The 22968-nt window shown below is 46.4% G+C and overlaps 4 protein-coding genes across 5 annotated transcripts; 2 read left to right on the forward strand and 2 right to left on the reverse strand.

Annotated features, from left to right (window-relative positions):
- Window positions 1-11: 11 nt before the first annotated feature.
- Window positions 12-8186, reverse strand: LOC120425929 (eukaryotic translation initiation factor 4H-like). The gene is made up of 4 exons (XM_039590550.2): window positions 8042-8186; window positions 959-1258; window positions 682-890; window positions 12-628 (listed from the first exon to the last, which is right to left on the reverse strand). Exons 1-4 carry the CDS (start codon window positions 8071-8073, stop codon window positions 144-146), a joined length of 1026 nt encoding a protein of 341 aa, XP_039446484.1. The 5' UTR covers window positions 8074-8186; the 3' UTR covers window positions 12-143.
- A 3409-nt stretch (window positions 8187-11595) lies between these two features.
- Window positions 11596-15500, forward strand: LOC120425932 (myb-binding protein 1A). Of its 2 annotated transcripts, none has more exons than XM_039590553.2 (3): window positions 11596-11856; window positions 11934-13921; window positions 13987-15500. In XM_039590553.2, exons 1-3 carry the CDS (start codon window positions 11710-11712, stop codon window positions 15446-15448), a joined length of 3597 nt encoding a protein of 1198 aa, XP_039446487.1. In that variant the 5' UTR covers window positions 11596-11709; the 3' UTR covers window positions 15449-15500. The 2 variants fall into 2 exon arrangements, with proteins under 2 accessions (XP_039446487.1, XP_039446488.1); XM_039590554.2 differs by having other exon boundaries at window positions 11937-13921.
- A 1003-nt stretch (window positions 15501-16503) lies between these two features.
- On the forward strand, window positions 16504-17200 carry LOC120425931 (probable 28S ribosomal protein S6, mitochondrial). The gene is made up of 2 exons (XM_039590552.2): window positions 16504-16667; window positions 16733-17200. Exons 1-2 carry the CDS (start codon window positions 16623-16625, stop codon window positions 17135-17137), a joined length of 450 nt encoding a protein of 149 aa, XP_039446486.1. The 5' UTR covers window positions 16504-16622; the 3' UTR covers window positions 17138-17200.
- Window positions 17201-17218: 18 nt separating this feature from the next.
- On the reverse strand, window positions 17219-21944 carry LOC120425930 (recQ-like DNA helicase Blm). The gene is made up of 4 exons (XM_039590551.2): window positions 21700-21944; window positions 19175-21638; window positions 18564-19113; window positions 17219-18501 (listed from the first exon to the last, which is right to left on the reverse strand). Exons 1-4 carry the CDS (start codon window positions 21792-21794, stop codon window positions 17297-17299), a joined length of 4314 nt encoding a protein of 1437 aa, XP_039446485.1. The 5' UTR covers window positions 21795-21944; the 3' UTR covers window positions 17219-17296.
- Window positions 21945-22968: the final 1024 nt, after the last annotated feature.

Genomic DNA, 22968 nt, shown 5'->3' on the forward strand with positions numbered 1-22968 from the left:
AATCTTGCTGGTTGTTTTTTTCTTTCCTATTTTCTTGCTTTTTATAGTAAAAACTGTTTACTTTCGCTCTCGTTTGACAAAAGAAATAATAAAAAGGAGTTGAACGTTAACGTTATCGTAAACTAAAGAAGAAGAAAAAAGCTTTAGTTCGGCCCGTTCTTATCGTCGCCGGCGCCCGACGAGGAAGTCGACGTTTTACGTGCAGAAACTTCCGGATCGGCTCCGTCGGGACCCACTTTTTCCTCGCGTGGCTTGGCAGCGCCGAAAATGGCAGCCGCCTGCTTAGTTTCTGCCAGCGCATTCAACGGAGCGGCCACGGTACGTGGCTTCAAGTTCAACCTGGGTCTACCGGCGTCCCGTTCCGCCAGACTAAGCCCCGGCGCCGCCGAATGCTGCGGTTGATCTTTTCTTCTATCGTTGTCACGATTATCTCTACGTCCGACGCCAGCACCACCTCCAGCACCACCGCCGCCACCGCCGAATCGACTGTAGCGATCTCCTCCTTCGCGGCTATAATTGTCCCCTCTGTCGTTTCCGCCGGGGCCATCACGGCTCCAGTCATCCCGACCGCCCCCTTCACGTCCTTCCTCGTTGAAGTTGCCGTATCTGCCGCGGTTTGGCCCACGATCTAAAATAAACATATTTTTAAATTACATCCTTATTGTAATTTAACCAATTCACCATTAAAATTATTAGCACGTCCGCGATTCCTGTCGAAGTCGTCTCTTCCATAATTGTCGTTACCGTAGCCTCTTTCGCCACCCTGTCTATTATTCTGTCCACCTCCAGCGCCGGGGCCTCCCTTATTGTTGAAGCCACCACCGCCACCACGGTTCGGCATGCCACCTCCACCTCCACCCTGAGGACCACCCCGCTTGGTGAAGCCTCCGCTAAAAAAGACACAAACATTATTCAAATTAAATCCAACATAAACCAACAACCCCAAAAACACGCTCACCGGTCGTTCTTCTTCTGCTCGGCGATGTCGATCCGGAGCGCGGCCGTGCTGTCGTTCAGCACAATCAGCCCGTCCAGGTCGAGCGCCTCCTTCAGCTCGTCCAGCGTGCTGAACTCGACGTAGCAGAAGCCCTTGAAGACGTCCGTTTCCTTGTCCTTGACCAGGCGAATGTTTTTCACCGTAAAGTCCTTGAATATCCTGTTGAGGTCGCCCTGGACGACGCCCTGGGGCAGGTTGCCGACGTACGCGATGTACGGCGGCTCCGTCGGCAGCGGTCTGCGAGCCCGCTCGCCACCATATCTGGAATGAAGGACGATGAAGGACGTGTTAATGTTTGTTTTGGGCTGTCCTTAAACATTCAACATTGCCAAAATAGTTTTACTCTCGAAACAATTTTTGGTTTTAAAATATTTTTGAAATCCCGAGAATTTGGAGCGAAATTACACTTCCCGTACAACACGACATCGTCAAGTTCCTAAAATACATAAAATTGCCAACTCCAAAAGCGCTTCCCTGACACGGATGTGAACTTCAAGTACCTCTCAAAGAACTGAAGTAACATAGACTGTGTTATTCAAAGCCATTTCGGCTATGTCACGGCTTAACTACTTTAGCTACCAGTAACTGAGTGAGGAACCTCGCTCAGTTAGCCCAAACGAACGCACCGTAAGATAAGTAAATTTTCCAATGATGTTGGCTGCAACTGCCCATTTGCAAATTGATGAACTTATGACAAACGTAGACTTGCACTGCTTTTTATCCAATCAGCTGCCTTCGACAGCGAAAAAATATCGTTAGCCCGGCTGAGGTATTGGATTCTCTGGCCTTCCCGAGTTACTCTTTCTCTTTTTGGCTCCGGAATGTAGTCAGGGGCAGGGTTTGATAGATACTAGGATGTAACAAAAATGACTTTTTGGCGGGCATTCAAGGGTTTGTTCCGGTGGGCATACTAAGCCCAAATCCAAAATATGAGCTTGATTGGACGTAACAGGAGCTGGCGCTCCGCCCCTCAATTTTAAATGGGATTTAACCCGTAAAAAAAGATTTTTTCAAAAATGTCACTTTTTGAGGCATTTTGGCCACTGAAGCGTTTATTTTCAACATCATTGGCGTGTAGGCCAGATCCTTGCGCATCTTTTGGTATATATAACATTGAAATTTGGAGCACCCTGGAGCTCGGTACAGACCTTCAAAGTTTGGCATTTTTTCCAAAAATCGGTCCCGGCAAAAAAGATATGCGTCGCGTCTCGCGACGCCCTAGACGCCATTTGATTTTGCCGGGGCCGATTTTTCGAAAAAATGCCAAACTTTGAAGGTCTGTACCGAGCTCCAGGGTGCTCCAAATTTCAATGTTATATATACCAAAAGATGCGCAAGGATCTGGCCTACACGTCAATGGTGTTGAAAATAAACGCTTCAGTGGCCAAAATGCCTCAAAAAAAGAGATTTTTGAAAAAATCTTTTTTTACGGGTTAAATCCCATTTAAAATTGAAGGTCGGAGCGCCAGCTCCTGTTACGTCCAATCAAGCTCATATTTTGGATTTGGGCTCAGTATGCCCACCGGAACAAACCCTTGAATGCCCGCCAAAAAGTCATTTTTGTTACACTCTAATAGATACACTGAGGAAAAAGAATGTAAGATTTTCATAAGTCTACATCTTATGTGCTGCTTGATTTGAGTATCCACTAGTCTCTCGCGATTTTCATAGACGATCTTATGACCGTCAATTTAAATTCATATGGTTACAACTAAACTTTACTTATGTATTTGGTCCACTGTTGATAGACTGTGGACTTCATAAGAAATTCTTATGGAATTCATCTGTAATTTTTCAATGGTTTTCGCGTAAGATGCTAGTGTGATTTTTTTGACATTTCAAGATGGCGAAAGGACGGATCGAGCAGACAATTTTGAAAGCTCGCGACTCCAAATCGCCCAGTAATTCTTTCCGGTAACTACTTCACAAAGCTGCCGCCGCCGCTATGAGTTTCTGATCGGACGAATACATTTTCTTGTTTACCGCGACCTCCAAGACTCAGGTAAGTTCTGTGGCGGGTGTTTCGTGGTTTTTGGTTCGAAGTTGAATATTTTGTTTTGGTATTTTTAGGTAACATCAACGGCCGTTGGTTCCGCTGGCGGCCCTCCTCAGCATTCTCCAGAAGGATCCGGAGAATAGCATTGGTGAGGACATTTCCGAGCAGCGGCTGGTCGAAGAAGGGTTAAGTTTGATTGACGCGGTCATCCCGAAGGGCCGGAGCGCCCATCAGAATCGATTAAGGTTGCGGATCGAACGAAATTCAACCTCCGGTTCATTCATCCGGTTGGAAGATACGGAAAAAACATCTCCTCGAAGCAAAAAAGGAAATGATGTTTTGGTTATATTACGACACTTAAAAAAATATGTACGTTTAAAATTTAAACCAATTTTTGTTTTCATTTTTTTTTTTGGGAGGGTGATCCAGCCGCACATCGTTGATGTCGAAACCTCTAAACTGGGCCCTCGTCCTGTCACGTCCGTCAGTAGTCTTGTCGAACATTACAACTAGAATCAGATCTGCCAATGAATTAGTACACTTCGACCAAATAAACACTGACGCTGTATGGATCTGACTCTAGAATAAATGCACAGTTGTGTGTTATTCATAAGTCCAAAATGTTCAATTATTCATACAAGTCCAAATATTCATTTGCGGATAACTACCTAACTTGAATTGAATACAAGATTTAAAGTTACCTATCCGAAAGCTACTCTTATCTCAAATCCCCGACATTTTAATTAATAGCCAAAAAAACGTTTCTTGTAAAACCTGTCTGACTTCTTTTAAAAAAATGAATAACAGTTCATATTTTACAAGTCGTGAATTGAAAAAGAGACGACCATTTGTTCGTCAGAATTCCAGTAGATCCTCGATTCGCAACAATAGTCGATACAATCATAATCCGACAACCGTTAGTTCAACAGATCAACGAATTTAGTCCGATATCATTTCACTATTGATTGATCGAGACTCTATGGAAATTTTGACAAATCAGAATGGTTTTTATGCTACTTGAATGAAAATCACCGATTCTGATAGAACTACTAAATTCACTATTCCTAATTTTGTCCCTAAATAACTAAAGGCAAAGTATAAAAAGTTGATATTTATAGTTAAAATCCTAAATTCTACAAACACTATTTTTTTAAACCCGCATCCTAACCTGACACCCACATTAAGATAGGGAAAAATCACATATGTAGCGGTTCATTGTACAAATGTGATATTTCCACTATCAGAGAACCTCCTTGTCTCGATGACAGCTTACCGGCCATCGATTAAGCCCTGAGACTACGCCAAAGTGGGTTCTCGCAGCATGAAGTGGTGTCCATGTGTAAAAATGGAAGCTTCAGCAATACACTGAACACTTCGATTTTAGTTCCACATCGAATCAAATTATACTCTTTGCCAAACAAGCATCAAACCTATGACACTCATTATAACAAAGCCCAGGGTTAAACCAATTTTTGTTTTCATTCAATTAAAAATAAGAAAAAATGGGTATAAATAACAATGTTTGTTAATATGATCTCCATGATCATTGCCATATATTCTGTACACAATTCCATCTATGAATGTCATAAGATAACTCAATGGAAATCTTAATTGACGGCTTTGTCAAATTTCCCCTCCCAGCCATAAGAAAATCTTATGACATCCGAATAAAATCCTGATGTCGAAAGGTCATAAGACGTTCTTATGGATTTTGCCAGTTCTTTTTTCTGAGTGTATGTATACTGCCGTTCTACGCATAATTGTCCCATGTTCAAAAAAGTGCAACTGAGAAAAACGCGATTGAAATTTTTCGACCGATTTCTGTGTTTCTACGCATAATTGTCCCGTGGGTTCCTATTCGCCTTATATGTCCCTAATCGCCCCAGTTAGCAGTTTAACACCCATATTTGTGATTCTCTTGCTATAGGGGCAGGGGGGCAGAATGGACCAGGGGGGCAGAATGGGCCACCCTTGGTTTTGGGCTTTAGAATGGATTTAGACCAACTGTAAGGCAAGGGTCTTATAAAGGACGTCAAATAGCATCACCATACCGAAAACGACGTTTGATTTCATTGTATTTTTTCGAATTATGAGCAAAAATGTAAATTTATTGACAAAACCACGCAAATGTTGTTTATTTCGAGGTTCTTAAATAAGCTTTCTGAAAAGTTGGATTGTTTGAAAAAGTTTGCTCAATGCTTATAACGATACTAGATGTTACTACCAATGTATACAAACAACAACGGAACCTTAAAATCATTAAGAGGCTTGGTGGTGGAAGTGTTAAATTAAAATCCACTTGGGGGCAGAATGGACCACCCTTTTCCTGCCTTATAAAAACAATCAAAAGTTAAAAAAATTGAGCTAAATGGATTATTTCACTCCTGGTAGCTTCTCAAATCACGTTTAATGCAACAAAAGTTGATTTTTTAGTTGTTTCGACGCTTAGTTGTCAAAATAGTGTCTTTTTTTCGAAAATCTTTGTTTTTTAAGCTACTATTTTTATAAAAGTGATCAAATTTCATGGAAACTATAATGGAAAGGTCCCTCAAGTAATTTCTTATCACCCTTCAACGTTGTATTAGAAGAAATGGCTTGTTTTCTAAGGTGGCCCATTCTGCCCCGCAGGGTGGTCCATTCTGCCCCGCACCCTGGAAAGTCAAAAATAGTTTTAAGTAAAAAAATTTCATCAACCAGGTATACAACATTGAAGGGAACATTCCAAAGCATAAGCCTACTACACTTAACTCATAAATTAATATGTTTTTCTATGGTTTTTTGTGCATTTCCCTTAGGCGGTCCATTCTGCCCCCCCCCCCCCCCCCTGCCCCATCCGAAAGAAGGCGTGATCAGGCAAATCTCGTCTCGAAAAATGCAAAGGATATAAACAACAAAAACTTTAAATAAAATTTGTACCAGCCTTAGCAGGGGGTAATAAATCGACGAAAAACTTTGGGTCAGAAAAAAAACTCAAGCAAAACAATGTAAATCAACCAAAGACGAAGTGTAAACAAAGAGTCTATCCTGCTCACTTCAGTTGATGTTTACTTAAGGAACGAGCAGGATAGACTTTTTGTTTACACTCCAGCTTCGGCCGATTTACATTGTTTTGCTAGAATCTTTCACATAAAATTGAGAATAACTCTTCCGTAATTAATTCGAGCCCTGAAGAGTGCTTTTAAACGTTTGCTGTTGAAATTTACATTGCAGTCACCGATTGCTGGCAACAGCCTTGCAAAAACATTTCCTCATCGAGAAGACAACGTTGAACGTTTCCGTCCACCTAGGGGGAGAGGGTTGAAGGTCGTGTTACGCTCCATACAAAGATGTGTATGGAAATTTTGTTACGAGGGGAGGGGGTCCAAAAATCCACTTTCTTTGCGTTACGTAATAATTGAACGCTCCCCTACCTCAAGCATCTCTGCCACCAGCTAAACCAGGGAAGACATCATAAATATTTCGATTGCGGATGAATTCTACCAGCTCAACCAGTTTTTCTTGGTCACTTTCGAGTGGTGAGGGAAATTCGATTGATTTCACCTCGATTCCTATTTCAGAGCTCCGCTTGCAAAGTCCCCTTTGCCAGCATTTCAACGAACATTCTTCGTCATGGCAGCAGTGGTTAGCGTGGTAGCCTCTCACCCCAGTATGGCCTGGGTTCAATCCCAGGCGGACCCGGTGGCATTTTTCGAGACGAGATTTGCCTGATCACGCCTTCTATCGGATGGGGAAGTAAAACGTCGGTCCATTAGCGTAAAAGAGGTTTTGAGTGACTCACCACACATAACCTTCGGACGCCTGGAAATGAGCAGAAACTTGCAACAGAGACCACAAAAAACCCGGGGGTCTATAAAAAGGATTGCTTTGCTTTTTTCTTCGTCATGCTGGTCATGTGTAGCATAACCAACTGCACCTTTTTATTCCAAGGAACCTTCCACCCCAGGATTCGAACTGAAGACCTTCGGAAAGCGATTCCAACCGCCAGGAGACGATTACTACACCTGGAATGACCTATCGACGGTACAATTACTGAGGCCGGGACCATGCGATGGAAGGCGTTATGACACATTTCTCCTCTCAGGAAATGCGGCCGAGGTCGACTTTAACAGTCTTCAACTGCAGACTAGGGTCAACATATAATATTGTCTCATTTTTGCAGGCGCACTACTACAATTATTTTAAATAATTAATTTTGCCCCATAGATTGTTTTTACTTTTCTTATTAATCTATTTACCATGGCAAGGATTTAATTTACAATGCAATACAACATTTGAATCAATTAAAGGAAGCACTTTCATTGATAAAAATGAAAAACTCCACTCTCATCGACCACTCTGGCAGCGCCTCAACGGGATGTGGATGATTAAAGAAAACTTTTTTTTTTCGTTCGTTCGCTCGTTGCTTCAATGAAATCCAACACCAAAACCCCACACACTAGCAGCAGCAGGCGGGGTGGGCAGTTTTGGCAGCCGCCAGCGCACAGGTGTGGAACTGCAGATGTATGGGTGCGGGAAAAACCGGGGTGGAGGTGGCGGCCACCTCGTCAATTTCATGAACATCGCCCTTCGTAGAAAATCAAACGGTGAGGGTCAAAAACGCGTGTGTGGATAAACAAATCATTATGCAAGAGGATTATCCGGCGCGACCGGTCCCAAGGGGTGGCCACAGGCGCTAGCGGAATTATTTTTAGCCCCCGGTTTTTTTTCCTCCTCTCGATCTTGTTTGTAACGGTGTTGCTTATTTTGGGACCAATGCCGTAATTTTCGCCGACAGCAGCAGCACCAGTCAGTCAGTCAGGGAGCTCACATCACACCACCACCACTGGGAGAAAAAAAGGACCATCCTCCTTCTCGGCAGACACTTCCGAAATCAGCACACATTCGACCACGAGCTCGGCACACGGCAAAAGCACTTTTTCGCGACCGGTTCCGGCCGGCGGTGGCACTTTTCGGGCTCCACCGAAAGCCCCCGGCGGGGCGCACATTTTGACGGGACTTTTACGCGGCGCGAGTGAGAATAAATCGTGCAAAAATGTAATGAAATTTACCTATTATTATCATGTCCACCTCTGCCTGCCATATTTGCTTTTGAAGCGCACCACACGTCGGGTTGTCGCGAGTGTGGCAAAAGTCCGCGAGAAATTCGCCCCGCGATCGAGTTTCGTGCCGGCTGCGGGCGAGGGGAGTTGGACATTTTACCGAGCGAACTCGCAAGGTGGCGAGAAAAAGGTGGGAACTGGAAATGGCAGGCGCACAGTGGAAATGATATAGAGCTATCTACACGCAAAATCCAGATAACACAGATCTGTGTAAAATTTGACACAGATCGCCCAAAACCTGGAATACACAGAATCTGTGTAAAAGCCTTGTACACAGATCTGTGTTCAGCCGTTGTCTGTCAAATCTGTGTAATTTTTCAACCATCAATCTGTGTAAAATTTTACACAGATCTGGGTAATTTTTATCGCACCTGGTTTTTTTGCCGTTTTGCCTTCCTCACCTCACTGAGGCAAGGCTATAAAATCACTCAAAAATTGAACTTTTTAAATAAGCCTCCAAGATATACCTTTACGTATACATATCGGCTCAGAATCAAATTCTGAGCAAATGTCTGTGCGTGTGGATGGACGTAGAATTTTGTTTCTCACTCACTTTTCTCGGAACTGGCTCGACCGATTTTGTCCGGATCTATGTTTTTGGATTCGCCTTCAGGTTCTTTAAGTCTTTTTTTAATTTCATTCGGTTTGGTGCAGTACTTAAAAAGTTATGTTCGAAAAACTGTTTTGGTTGATACAAAAAAGGGTCATTATTTACATAATTTGAAAGCTCCGGCGGATAGCTGCACGCTCACAAACACTGCAGATGTTCTGCAAATAGTTCATTAAATTTATCAGAGACGGCAGCACTCAGATGTATAGTGTCTTTACTAAGTAAGCGTTAGCCAAAGCTTTCGTAGTGTGTGGTTGCAAGGCTTTTAGGAGGAAGGCAGCAACCACCTTCTGGTGGATTAAGAAACGTTTTTATAATTAAAACACGATTTTCGATTGATTTTAAAAATAAAACATCATTTATTTACGTTTATTGACCTAATAAATATACTAACAAAATATTTTTGGCCACATTTGATGCACTTTTGCCCGTTTTGTGACTGTCGATTATCATAATTTTTGGGCTAGAGTTGGCTTCTCCCGATTAGCGACGAAAACAACATAACAATGACGACGAGGATGATGTCGTAAAGTGCCACCCAAGCTGGCTTCCGGAACCTGTGGCCACTTTTACTTTTACCAACAAGAATATTCTGGAAACTAAGAAAGAAAAATCAAGGTTAGGTTAGGTATTCAGAGTTTCTAGAAACATTCTTACCAGGTTCCACAAACAATCATTTCATTGGGTACTGGTTAAAGTTTGGAAGATGGCCAAAGTCTGAAATAGTAAACTAATTTTAAATAAAGAAATAACTCAATTAGAGAAATAAAACTTACCAGCTTGACGAAGAACTTTAATGGCGCCTGATAAAAAATGACAACTGTTTTTTACACAGATTTGAAAGAACGGCTTTTCAAAAATCTGTGTATTTTTACAGAGATCTGTGTAAAAAAATTACTCAGATTATAAATGCTAGAACTGAACAACAATCTGTGTAATTTTTTTACACAGATCTGTGTTATCTGGATTTTGCGTGTAAGCCCGATCTCACACACACTAGCACACCATTTGTTTTGCTGGCTGGTACAAAATTTAACCTCACTTTTTTTCGTGTACGTACACGCAATACATGCGCACGTAGATAACTCTATAGAGCTATCTAAGCCCGATCTCACACACACTAGCACACCATTTGTTTTGCTGGCTGGTACAAAATTTAACCTCACTTTTTGTCGTGTACGTACACGCAATACATGCGCACGTAGATAACTCTATAGAGCTTTATGAAGTTTCGCGTATACGCGCACCATTTGGTTATGCTGGCTGACAAAATTTAACCTCACTTTATTTTCGTGTTTGTAGACGCAATACATACGCACGTAGAATGCTCTATAAGGTGGCAAACAAACAAACTTCAATCAATGACTAATTCTAGCAAAACAATGCAAAAGGGCCGTTGATGTGGGGTTTTAAACAAATAGTGTATCCCTTTCAGCAGAACTTGATTCTGAACACACTCTTTGTTTTCAAACTCACAACGGCCCTTTTACATTGTTTTAGAATTTTAATCACTTTGACAGTCGCGTGCTGACGTTTCATACAGGTCTCCTTGCAAAGTATTTACAAACCTTGTACCTACACAGCAAATTCTGATGTTCGTTTTCAGTTAATATTTACTAAAAAATGCACTACTGAAATTTTCAGTTAGTTTTTCGCTGAACTTCAGTTAAAATTTGTATGGAGCTGTCAAAGTTTACTGAAATTTCAGCAAGTTTTCATTTGCTGAAAATTTTAGTAGTGCAGATTACAGTAAATTTAAATGAATTCAGTAATGAGAAATTGGTGTGTAGGCGTCCGACTCTCACCGGTGAGTATTGGGTACTAAAGCCCTATGTAAATTTTTAGGTACAACGGTAAAAAAACACGATTAAAACCCATTTCTAATCACTTTTTTTTTATTTTAATGCAAAAAAAAATTGACAAGACAAAATTTTTCCGATTGATAAACTATGGTCCCCTTGGAACGAGCTGTCAAGTAGAACCTTTTCTGTCAAGAAGGACCATGAAGTTATTTTTTTAAAATTCAATTAAAAATCCATTTTAAATCCTTTGTGGTCGTTCAAATGGTCATTGTACTCAGAAAAATAAGCTTTATCGTTATGAGCAGGAATATCACAAATTTAAATTTCATTTTAGGACCCAATTGAGAATGTGTTTAGTATCTAGCCAATTTCATTTACTTTCAAACTCTTTCAGCAACGCTCATCTCGCGACGGCGCAGCTTCAGCCGGATGAACTTTGACGACGAGTAGGCAACATCTGTGTCATTATCGAAGAAGGGCGAAGTGATCGGGAACCATCAGCACCGGGTGAGTGAATGCCGAAGCTAAATTGCATTTAAAATAACTAGGAGGTCAATGGTTCGAAACTCGAGGGTCACGTCTTTTTGTCTGTGGTTTGCCTGCATTTAAAGTGCTTTGTTTGCGAGTTTGACACACTATCAAACATGACAAATGGGAAAGTTTATTTCTGGAGTTTTTTTTTGAAAAAGGTCGAATAAACCAAATTTCCAGTTTTTGCTTTTTGGGTGTTTTTGAAACCGCCTTGAGTCAGGGGTATGTATTAAAAAACACCCAAAAAGCGAAAACTGATTTTTTTTATTGGACCTTTGCAAAAAAAACCTAGGTTTGTTGACCGTTGTGTAGAAGCTCTTTAGTGATTAGTTTCCATCGCGCTCAGAATGTTTTTGACTCATTTTCGCAAATTCTGGGCAAACCGGTTCTCACCTTTTTCTATTTACCTTAGTTTTAATTCCAATTCCTTCGTCTCGTAATCTCCAAACACCCCCAATGCGGTAAATTGCCCATTTACCGAGGGTTGTCCCCCGCCGCCCAGCCACAACACGGGGCGAAAATTTCCCGTCTCATCTGTCAAACGTGCGTGCTCGTGCGATTTGTCAGTCTGCGGCAAAACTAGCGTGTTTTTGTGATTCGTTCTGCTCCCATCGTAGTCAAAGTCCCGCACATGTGAAACCGGACCAAAGCTTGTGATCTATTTTACGTTAACGATGATCCCCGTGGCGCCCCAGGGGAAGCCGGCCACCATGGACAAGACGGTGTTTCGCTTTTTCGACAAATTTACCAGCGCGGACGAGACAACTCGCGTCCGCGGGGCCTGCGAGCTGATCGCGTTTTTGGCGAGCGAACCCGAGAAGGTGAGCGGGGACATAACCTCGAAATAATAAGTGGTTTTTTGAATGGACTTTTTCTTTTTTGAACGTTTTTTTTTCAGAAGGAGAAGGAACGTGCCTATGCGTTGAAGCGGTTGATTCGGGGTGTTGGATCGAACACGAATGCGTCCAGGGCGGGGTACTTTACGGCTCTGGTGGGATATTTGGAGCAGGTGAAGGACACCGAGTTCTGTCCCGGGATAATGGAGATATTTGGTTTGGTCAAGTCGGAATTGTCCGATTCGGACAAGGATGGGGACGACGATGATAAGCAGGCCCAGCTGAAGGTGGAACTTAGGATTGGGAAGATCTCGGTTTGTGGGGCCATAATCGGGACTGGACTGGTGGATGGAGCGTCTGATTTGGAGCTGCAAACGGTGCTGAAGACGCTGAAGAAAGGCATGCACAAGGCAGCGACTCCGTTGGCGATTATGTACTTGAGTGAGTTGGTCAAGCGGATCGATACGAAAAAGTTCACCAGCGTGTTGTGGCCCGTCGTCGAGCCGAAACTGAACGTCGCGAAGGAGGAGCAAACGATGGACACGATTTACTTTCTGCTGGCGGCGACTTCCGCTCATAAAAAGTCGGTCAACAAGCATTTTTTCCAGAACAACTTTGGCAGTCCTCGAATGTTCCACGAGTCCAACTATCCGTACTTGGCAAATCTGCTGTGGGACATCAAGAGCACGGTCACGATCAACCATCCGTTGTATGACTATTTGCTCGAGCAGTTGGTTGAGCAGGACAAGGTGGCGAGCTTCTGGACGCACGGAGTTGAGCCCATTCTGATGGACGAGGGCAGCGAACACAAGTTCAAGGATATCGTCGCTCTGAGGGTACTGATTACGATCCTCAACAGGTTGAAGACCTTCCAATCGCTACCCGAGCTGCTCAGTCCGGGACTGCTGGAAATGGTTCTGCGCAAGACGAAGAACTTTGCTCAACTAAGTGAGGACGTTCGCGAACTGTACCAGGAAGCGTTCGAAGCGCTGATCCAGTGCTATCCGAAGATTTCGGACGAAGAGTGCAAGTTGCAGGTCTTTGAAAAGCTCGTCAGCGCGCCCAGCAGCGTTCTGATTGAAAAGTACGCCTCCAACAAAATCATTCAAAACTTGCTTGCCACTTTGAGCGGCGAAAGTGTGCAGAAAGCTGCGCAGATTCTTAAAAACCTGATTCTATCCGACAACGAAGCCGTCCTGAACCAGGAACGCATCCACGCGACGCAAGCACTGCAGAAGCTGCTCTACAATCGGCACGTCCTCGCGGAAAACGACTGGCGCCTTGGACACATCAAGTTCTTCCTGAACATGGGCGTGTTCTACTCGGCCGATGGTCAGAAAATCCTGAAAAGCAGCAAAAACCAGTCCGCCCTCTCCGCCGAGCTGGTCCCAACGATGAAGTCTTCGTTTTTCCACTGTCTGGAGCAACGCCACTCCAAACTCGCCGACGAAAAGACCTTCCTGCTGTCGATCGTCGAGTACGTGCACGAAATTCTCGAGGGCTCCGGCGTAAAAACGCTCCGAGTCCCGCTCAGCGATGAACACCTGCAGTACTGGCACCGCATGTACAAAATCGTCAACGGCAAGCAGAAGAACCAACAGAACCAGAAACTCGCCACCGTGTTCCACATCCTGGTGCTGTACATGGGACTGCACCTGTTCAGCGATCCCGAACTGGCCGCCAGTTCCATTGCCGAGCTGGAAAGCGTCATGAAGCGCGTGCAGGGCAAAAAGTCCGCCTCCAAGTTGGCCATCAAACAGAACGGAACGGCCGCTGAACCCGAGTGGATCGAGGTCGTGGTCGACCTGTTCCTCAACTTGATGTCGCAGAACTCGCACCTGCTGCGACGGGTCATCGGGCACGTGTTCCCGCATCTGTCCGCCGAGCTGACGCTGACGGCGTTCAACCAGATTCTGTCGGTGATCAACCTGAAGGACAAGACGAATCCGCTGAGTGTGGACGAAAAGGGCAATGGCGACGACGGAGCGGACGACAGCAAGATGGAGACGGACGAGGAGGATGACGACACGAGTGGGGTGGAGAGTGACGGGTGAGTTGGAATTCTTCTTTTTTGTACGTAGAATTTGGAGAACAATCGCTTTTTTTTAATTTCAGTGGCGATTCTGACGGAAAATCTTCAGACTCGGAGGAAGAAGACGATGATGAAGAGGAGGAGGAAGAGGACGAGTTCAGTGACGACGAGGATGGTGAAAAGGTTACGGACAAGATGCGCTTGGCCATCCAGCAAGCCCTCGGCGGTGCCAATCCGGAAACCGACACCGAGTCGGTTGATCTTGACGATATGAACGAAGAGGAGGGACGCAAGCTGGACGAAGCCCTCGCAGCGGCATTCAAAATGTTCAAACAGTCGAAAAAGACCAAACCAACAAAGGCGGAGGAACGTGTCGAGACCACGTTGACACACTTCCGGATGCGGGTGTTTGACCTGATCGACATCTACCTGAAGAACAGCCCGAACATCATCATTTGCCTCGAGTTGATGCTGTACATCTTCGAGATGTTGCCGGTCGCGATAAAGGAAACCAAGCACAAGCAAATCCTCGACCGCTATCGACAAATCTTCAACAACCTGACCAAGATCAAGCAGTTCAACATTGACGTGAAGGACGTTTCGGCGGAGCAGCTGCCGCAGATTCTCACCGATTTGATGGAGAAGGTGGCCAAGGGTTCGTCCTTCCCGGACCGCAACCAGTACCTCCTGAAGGCGTGCCAGTTCATCGTGATCTGCTCGCAGCTCATCGAAAAGGACAGCAAACCCGCCAACAACAAAAAACACGCCACGATCGATCAAGTATTCTGCAAATATCTCCAAGAGTTCATCGTCGATCGAAACCCGCCGCTAACGACGAACGTGTTCCAAACCCTCTTCCGGATGGGCTGGTCCGGCAACTGGCTCCTGGCCAAAACCCTCGCCGCGGAGGGCCTCAAGCAGGAAACGCGAATCGTGCGTCGAACGCAAACCCTTCAGCTGCTCAAAGAGCTCATGAAAAACAGACGCTTCATCGCCGCCGACTCGCAAACCGCCCAAAAATCGCTCAAACCGATCGCCACCAACCTCGCTGCGTACCTGGAAGAGCGCGAAAAGTCCGCCAACATTTCCCAGAACGAGTTCAGCGAGCTGCTCCAGCTGCTCCAAGAGCTGAAGAACTTCCAGCAGCAAAACGCCGGTCTCGAGCTGATCAACTGGAAGCGAACGGGCGCCCAAATCCAGAAGCTGCGCCGCTTCAACCTCAACTCCCAAACGATGAACCACTACGTGAGGCTGTGCCGTCAGCTGCAGCTGGAGCCCATCAAAAACAGCCAGGATAAGCAGCAGCAGCAGCAGAATGGAACCGCTAAGCAGAACGGAGTGGCCAAGAAGAAGAAGAAGACAGACGACGGAAGTGACTCGTCGGATGAGGAGGAAGAAGAAGATGTGCAGGAACCGACGAGCAACGGTGCGGTCAAGCGGAAAAAGAACGGCAATGCGGCCAAGCAGAAGCGATTGAAGAAGGAGGAACGGCTCAAGGCGGCTTCCGAAGGGCTGGAAACGGTGTCGTTTGTTAATGTAGAGTAATTTTGAAGAAGAAAAAGTTTATGGAAGGCAAATAAACTTTAAAGATTATTAACGAATGAGTTTGATGTGTTCATGACCGAAATCCAGGAGGAGCAAATCATTTAAAAAAAATTAAATTATTTGTTTTACAAATTTAAATATTTAAATTTGAAAAACTTAAAAATTCAAAAATTTCTGAAATTAAGAATCTAAGAATTTAACAATTTAAGAAAAACTTTCAATACATTTGTACCAGCCTTATTTTATAATTTTCTAATATTCTAATTCACGTTTGTTTCGAATGGGTTTCACGTGAGTTTCATGAGATTTGCCCCATTCGACTTATCCATTGGTTTCGAAGTGAAAATCACGTTAGTTCTAATTGTTTATGCGTGTTGTGAAAAAATCTTCATAAGATCATAAGTAAGATGGCCGCGGACGAAGATGGTTAATTTTTCTGTCAGCTTGAAAAGGTCTGCGGTTTTCTCATATTTTTTTAAAAAAGCCTTGAGTAGCGCAAAAAGCTACTAAGCCGTGAGTACAAACAAAAATGGACCAGTAAAAGATAAAATTTAATGTTTTGTCTATTTTTTACAGGAATCAAAAGCCAGCTCAAGGTTTCCTTCAGAATACGCTTGTCGGATCCTGTGATCCGTAAGTTCACCGGAACATCCGCTTTGATACGGCGGTCGGCGACTACAACTTTACACTGTCCAACGATTTCAAGTGATTCTTCCGGGAGTCCGCCATGAAGTGCCATCATGATAAACGGATCGCGCGGACACGGCATTAAGGGATCCTTGGAGGGATCGCAATTTCATTTTTTCATGATTTCATATGAAACTATGATATTTATATATTTACCTAGTCCTTGTCAGAAAATGACTTCATGGTTTGACAAAAATCGATGTCAAACTAGCGATGTTTAATATACTAAACTGTAACTGAAAATCTCATTTTGCTGAGTTTGTTATCGCCCTTTCTCAATTTTTTCAGTTTACTGTCATTACCAAAAGAGTCCAAATCTAACCAAACAAATCGTAATCTTTTTAAGAGTGTATAGTTTCTGTCAAAAACTGAAATAAAAACAAACGTGTGCGCTCTCCGTCTTTTGCATAACATTCGTGCGGCATTTTTCAAAAGCAGTTTTATTTTTTTCAATTAAACTTGATATTTTTGTAAGCTAAATAACAATATGCCTACTTACGAGCTGTCTCTGATCCTGCGACAAATGCCAAGGGTGAGTTTGTTACTACTGCAAAAAGTTCCTCCCTAATTTAACCGGTACCTAAACCCACCTTCCAGCCGGAGTTGATTTCAGTGCTGAAGCGCACCGCGACCGCGATCTTCGACAAGGGCGGCGTAATCCGCAAGCTGGACAACCTGGGCACCAAGCCGCTGCCGTTCAAGACCAGCGTGCACGGGCTGGTTCACCGGACGGGGTCGTACTTTGTGGTCAAGTTCGACACGCCCCCCGCGACGGTCGAGGACCTGGAGGAAGAGTACGGCCGCGACGTGGACATTATTCGGAAGCGAATCTACAAGGCGGACGCCGCCCTGCACGAACCCGTTAGCTGTACGCTGCACGAGGAGATGCTTCCGCCGGCTTACCGGAAGGACGTCCAGAAGATGCTGGCCACCGCCGCTCGGAACAAGAAGAAAGGCTTCCAGTACAACACGGGGCTGGATTACTATCCGTTCCAGAAGTAGGGGGTGTGTTTTGTTTTACCGCTTAGTTAAATAGATTAAAGGAAGTGTTCGGAAAATGAAAAATTAAGTTGTTTGTTTAAGTCGCTTAGGATAGTGTTTTGCTTTGTAACAGGAAACAACAAAACTTGATTGGTAAAACAGAACATAAAAAACAGAGAGTCACCAACCGGGCATCGGTAGTAGTCCCAAACCGGATCCACCGGATCGTCCACCCCGGCTGCTCGACCCACCCCTCGCCGCGCCCCGTTTCGCCGCAGCACCTCGCGCTCCCGTTGCCTTCGCTCGTCCACCGGTTTTGGACTTGGCGCGTCCCTTCCGGAATCGCTTCGTTCCTCGACCGCCCGCGCCCCAGCTGCGTCTTCGTTTGCTCGAGCCAGCCGATCCACTCGCGGACGCTTCCCGCGCTAGCCGACCCCAGTCGGTGCCGTCGTCGCCGCTTTCGCTTCCACTGTCCTCAGAATCTCCGCCGTCTCCTCCTCCGATGGCTTCCAAATCGAGCATAAGACTGAGTTTTTCCGCGGCGTAATTCTGGGTGATTTCGAGCAGCTGTTGACCGTACTTTTCAAAGTTGGCCTTGGTCACGTGAGGAAGGGCCAGCATCTCCTGCTGGGATTCTGGGAGACGTTCGGCCATCGCCTTGAGTGCTTGCATGTTCATCACGGAAGCCAGCGTGACATTCTTCTGGGCAGCCAACGAGCGACAAATCTCCAGCAGGTCGTTGTAGCAGCGTTCCTGCAGTTCCTTGATCTGGGCATTGCTCTGGGTGTCCAGCTGTTTCTGCTCGTTGCCGACGTCGATTTGCTGCACACGCTTGCCGGCGGTCTTCTCCTTGAGCGAGAAGCTAATGCGAACTTCTCTGTTCATGAGCTTTTCGATCCGGCTTCCAATCTTGATGTACGCCTGCGGAATATCATTGCTGAATATCAGGTCCTCCTTCAGGTAGTCCTCAATGACCAGCTTGTGCATCAATCGCTGGATGTCACTGCGTTCCCACGCCTTTAACCGCCCATGGTACGCCGTCCTGTTGTGGCCATTTTCTATGATCTTCTTCTGCTCGCTTCCCTTAAACACCTCGACCAGGTGAAGCAACGTAAAGCGGTTCCGGCCAGCGCACAAGTCACGCACACTCTTCGCTATCGCAATGCAATCGTCCGTCGCGTCCACCGTCTTGTACTCGTTCTGCATGAGGCAGTTGTCGCAGGCACTGGCCCGGTTCTCCAGACACTGCTCCCGGGTGAAATGTTCCGCAAAGTAGTCCAGCTGCTGCGTCCGCCTACAATCCGCCACATTCTCGCAGTAGTTGACCATCCGGAACAGATTGTGCAGATGGACCTGCTTCGCCTCGAACGGAATCGACGAGTCGTCTGAAACGGGAAGAAAAACAATCAATCGGGTGAACCTTAAGCTAATCGCCCAGCCAACTCACGATCCATCATCTTCCGGTAGCGCAGCATGTCCGAATAGTTGTAGAACAACACGCACGTGGCCAACTCGCCGTCACGCCCAGCCCGGCCCGCCTCCTGATAGTACCCTTCGATAGATTTCGGCATCGAATGGTGAATCACGTACCGCACGTCCGGCTTGTCGATGCCCATCCCGAACGCGATCGTCGCACACACCACCTTGATCTTGTCCGTAATCCAGTCCTTCTGGGTCGCCTCCCGCTCCGCATCGCCCAGTCCCGCGTGGTAACTCTTCGCCTTGATGCCCGCACTGCGCATCTCCGCCGACAGCTGGTCGCAGTCCTTCTTCGAAAGGCAGTACACGATTCCGGTGGCGCGCGGAAACTTCTTCTTGATCAGTTCCATGATTTCGGCCTTCGTTGCAACGCCCTGCTTGGGCCGAATGATGTACTTGAGATTGGGCCGGTTGAAGCTGCACAGGAACCACTTTGTGTTGCGTCCCAGCCCAAGCTGCTTCAGGACGTCGATCCGGACGCGCGGATTGGCGGTCGCCGTGAGGGCCATCACCGGGATCTGAAGTGGAAGTTAGTTGGTGAAGCAGTTCTGACATGATCAGTTTCAACACACAACTTACCGTTGGGAACTGCTCCCTCAGCACCGACAGCTTCTTGTAGTCCGGCCGGAAGTCGTGACCCCACGCGGACACACAGTGCGCTTCGTCGATGACGAAACGCCCGAGCTGCTTCATCCGGTACAGTCCGGTCAGAATGTTCTGGAACCGTCCCGACGAGGAGATCTTCTCCGGCGTCACGTACAGCAACTTCAGCACCGGCTTCGGGTTGCTAAGGTCCGCGTAGATCTTCTGCTGATCCGCGTACGAAACTTCACCGGAAAGATGCGCCGCCGGAATGTCGAGCGATCCGAGCTTGTTCACCTGATCGTGGATCAGCGATTTCAGCGGACTAACCACGATCGTCACTCCCTCGGTCATAATGGCCGGCAACTGGTAGCACAGCGATTTGCCACCGCCGGTGGGCATCAGCACGAAGCAGTCGTGGCCCAGCAAGGTCGCGTTGATCACCTGCAGCTGGTTCGGCCGGAACGATCGCAGACCAAACGTTTCGCGGAACACGATCTGCAGCGTGTCCGAGTGCGGATACTTCATACCGTCAAACTCTCCGGTAAGACCGTCATTGCGCACACCCGAATGGAAGTTGCCCAACGAATTTTGCGGTTTCGGGACAAAGGGCTGCTGACTTGCGCTAGGCGCCGGCGGCGAGTCCGCAACGGCGATCACGTTGGAGCTTTCAAACTGAGTCGCGTCGTAAACCTGCCAACCGTCGTCGTCCACCTGAGTTTCGACGTTCTCGATGAACTGAGTATTGCGGAGGGACGTTTCCTGCGCGTTGAACGTGATTCGCGGTTCCGACCGCCGGAACGAACTCTCCGGCGTTACCAGATCGATGGATTCGAGCTGGCGCCGGTTTACCTTACCCTGATCGATCAGCTCGGCCTCGCGAATGTTCTCCATAATACTGTCGATGTCCTCCTCGTCGTCGACGTAGTCCTCCCGCTCGAGCGTTACCGACTTGTTGCCAATCGGGGTCGTCGGGCCATAGACGGGCTTCTTGAACACAAACGCTGTTGGTTTCGTCTTTTCAGCAGCCGGCGTCGGCGTCGGCGGCTGCTGCGGAGGTTGTTCCATTTCCGGCTCAAAGAGTTCCGTTTCCGGCACGTCAAAGACCTCGTCGTATACGACGGACGACGTCGTAAACCCGTTGCTCTTTGGAGGAGGTTCTCCGTCAACCATGTCCAGCAGGCTGTTTCTGCGAGTGGCAGTTGAGCTGTGGCTTTTTCGCGATCCCGTCGCGGACGACTTTTTGAGGTTCTTGAAGTTTTCCAGCGCCTTTTTGCTCACCTTCGTCTTGCCGCGAACGTTTTCGATCAACGACTTTAGCTTGCTGTACGTACCCGTCCGGAAGCCTTGGATCGCGTTAAAGTGCTCGTCGGGAATCTGCGCGATGATGTCGTAGAACTTCTCCAGCAGAACGTGGCTTGTCTCTTGCAGGTACTGGCAACTTTTCTTGACTTCCGCCTCGGACAGTTCCTTGGACTTGAACCGCGAGTCGTTCAGAACGTCGATCATGAGGTCGTCCAACTCAGGGTCAATCTGGACGGTGGATTTGGGCTTGGTCGGACTCAGCAGCCGGTCCAGAGTTTCGGACGTGCTTTCAAGTGGGGCAGGTTTTGAGGAGGAACCAAAAACGGGTTGTTTCGGGACGAACGTAAACTTTGGCGGAGTCTCCTTTGGGACGAATTCCGAGGCAGTTGGATTCAACGGTTTCGAGTTGGACAAACTCAGCGGAGCTTTAGGTTTGAACAACGTTGGTGGCGTTTCGTTGTTCGCCGTGCTAGGCACCTTCGGCTTGAAAATCGGCGGCGAATCGGTGACCACCGTGGCCAAGCTAGGCGCCTTCGGCTTGAAAACCGGCGTCGAGCAAGAAGCAGGTTTCCCCCTTTTCTTAAACTCAAACACGTCATCGTCATCATCCAGCTTCGTCGAACCACTACTATCGTTCAGGTCTATCGGCTTCCGAAGCGGTTCGGCCAATCCGGCCAGCAGCGATCCTCCTTGCGCTTTCGGCACTTTGTACTGGAACTTGCCCTTGCTCGTACCTTCACCGGCAGACTTCTGCGGGCTTATCTTTGCCAAGTTGGCCTCCAGTTTCTTCGTCGCTTCCTGGTAGCGCGTATCATTCTGCAGCTCCAGCTCAAGCTGCTGGGACACGATGGCTGCCTGCGAGCAATACTTGGACACGAGCAGATCGTACTCGTCCAGCGGGCCGGTTTCCGTGTCCGCCGTGGATGTGTTTCTTGGCTGCTCAAACAGACTGTCGTTGGACAACACGCGGGACACTTTCCCTCGCGGCTTCATCGGCGAACCGTCCGAGTCACTCGACAGGATTTCAACGGTTTTCGGCGGATTTATCTCAACCTTGCTCTTGAACCGTGGAACCTTCGGCTTGAAAATGCTGGGCGATATCAGCTTAGCCTTCTCGTCGTTTGCAGTGACAACGGACGCCACCGGGCTACTGGATCTGGAAGCGAATTTTCATTAAAGAATCACGTCGCAAAAGAAAAAGAGGGAGGTTGATTTACCGTTCCGGTTCCTTCTTCGCCATGAACGCCTTCAGGCTGGTTTGCTTTTTGGGGTCACTTTTGGACGACGAGCCCGCGGGTGCCTTTCGAGACATTTTCGAGGAAACTTACGGTGAACGGGTGCGGTATCATTTAAGGAAGATAATGTCATACAAGACGCCACACAAATTGCGATTGAGAGAGACGAAATTAAATTCTTAACACGCGAGATTCCGAAGCACAAATTCGAGCCGCCATGATCTAAGTTTTGTTTATAAATTTGACGTTTGTTTTGATGCTTCTGGCGCGCGACCGACCCTTTTACCGAACGATTTGACGGAGGACTACGGTTGCACGTGCATTAAAAATCACCCAGTTTCGTCACAACCAACACTGAGAATCAGCATTGCACTTTTTGCCACTTTTACACACTTTTAGGGGATTTTTCAGTTTAAGTATGATTACACGAAAGTGTGTACTGAACTGAACAGTACACTCAGAAAAAAGTACTGGCAAAATCTATAAGAACGTCTTATGACCATTCGACATCAGGATTTTATTCGGATGTCATAAGATTTTCTTATGGCTGGGAGGGGAAATTTGACAAAGCCGTCAATTAAGATTTCCATTGAGTTATCTTATGACATTCATAGATGGAATTGTGTACAGAATATATGGCAATGCTCATGGAGATTATATTAATAAACATTGTTTTTTATACCCATTTTTTCTTATTTTTAATTGAATGAAAACAAAAATTTATTTAAATTTTAAACGTATATATTTTTAAATTATCGTAATATAACCAAAACTTCATTTCCTACCGCTGCTCGTCGTCCCGTTGGTTTACGCAGCCTCCGGTTTAATCGTCTTTTGCTGGTGATTCGGCATGTTCTGCCGGATGGCCACCACCTTCGACATGATAGCGTCAATTAAACTTAAACCTTCGACCGCTGCTCGGAACTGTCGTCACCGATGCTATTCTCCGGATCCTTCTGGAGGATGCTGGGGAGGGCCGCCGGCGGAACCAACGGCCATTGATATTACCTAAAATACCAAAACAAAATATTCAACTTCGAACCAAAACCCACGAAACACCCGCCACAGAACTTACCTGTGTCTTGGAGGTCGCGGTAAAACTCATAGCGGCGGCGGCAGCTTTGTGAAGTAGTTACCGGAACGAACTACGGGGCGTTTTGGAGTAGCGAGCGTTTAAAATTGTCTGCTCGATCCGTCCTTTCACCATCTCGAAATGTCAAAAAATTTCACACTAGCATCATACGCGAAAAC

This window comes from Culex pipiens, chromosome 3, assembly GCF_016801865.2.
Source record: "Culex pipiens pallens isolate TS chromosome 3, TS_CPP_V2, whole genome shotgun sequence".
Lineage (NCBI taxonomy): Eukaryota > Metazoa > Arthropoda > Insecta > Diptera > Culicidae > Culex > Culex pipiens.

What these genes read in the sequence shown, in the direction of transcription:
- LOC120425929 (XM_039590550.2), bottom strand. Translation starts at nt 8,073, where the DNA reads ATGGCAGGCAGAGGTGGACATGATAATAATAG. An exon ending in GGTGGACATGATAATAATAG is followed by an intron (nt 1,259 to 8,041) that starts GTAAATTTCATT and finishes CCTTCATTCCAG; the next exon opens with ATATGGTGGCGAGCGGGCTC. An exon ending in ACGTGCTAATAATTTTAATG is followed by an intron (nt 629 to 681) that starts GTGAATTGGTTA and finishes TGTTTATTTTAG; the next exon opens with ATCGTGGGCCAAACCGCGGC.
- LOC120425932 (XM_039590553.2), top strand. Translation starts at nt 11,710, where the DNA reads ATGATCCCCGTGGCGCCCCAGGGGAAGCCGGCCACCATGGACAAGACG. An exon ending in TGGCGAGCGAACCCGAGAAG is followed by an intron (nt 11,857 to 11,933) that starts GTGAGCGGGGAC and finishes TTTTTTTTTCAG; the next exon opens with AAGGAGAAGGAACGTGCCTA. An exon ending in AGTGGGGTGGAGAGTGACGG is followed by an intron (nt 13,922 to 13,986) that starts GTGAGTTGGAAT and finishes TTTTAATTTCAG; the next exon opens with TGGCGATTCTGACGGAAAAT.
- LOC120425931 (XM_039590552.2), top strand. Translation starts at nt 16,623, where the DNA reads ATGCCTACTTACGAGCTGTCTCTGATCCTGCGACAAATGCCAAGG. An exon ending in TCCTGCGACAAATGCCAAGG is followed by an intron (nt 16,668 to 16,732) that starts GTGAGTTTGTTA and finishes CCCACCTTCCAG; the next exon opens with CCGGAGTTGATTTCAGTGCT.
- LOC120425930 (XM_039590551.2), bottom strand. Translation starts at nt 21,794, where the DNA reads ATGTCTCGAAAGGCACCCGCGGGCTCGTCGTCCAAAAGTGACCCCAAA. An exon ending in GCGAAGAAGGAACCGGAACG is followed by an intron (nt 21,639 to 21,699) that starts GTAAATCAACCT and finishes ATTCGCTTCCAG; the next exon opens with ATCCAGTAGCCCGGTGGCGT. An exon ending in TGAGGGAGCAGTTCCCAACG is followed by an intron (nt 19,114 to 19,174) that starts GTAAGTTGTGTG and finishes CTTCCACTTCAG; the next exon opens with ATCCCGGTGATGGCCCTCAC.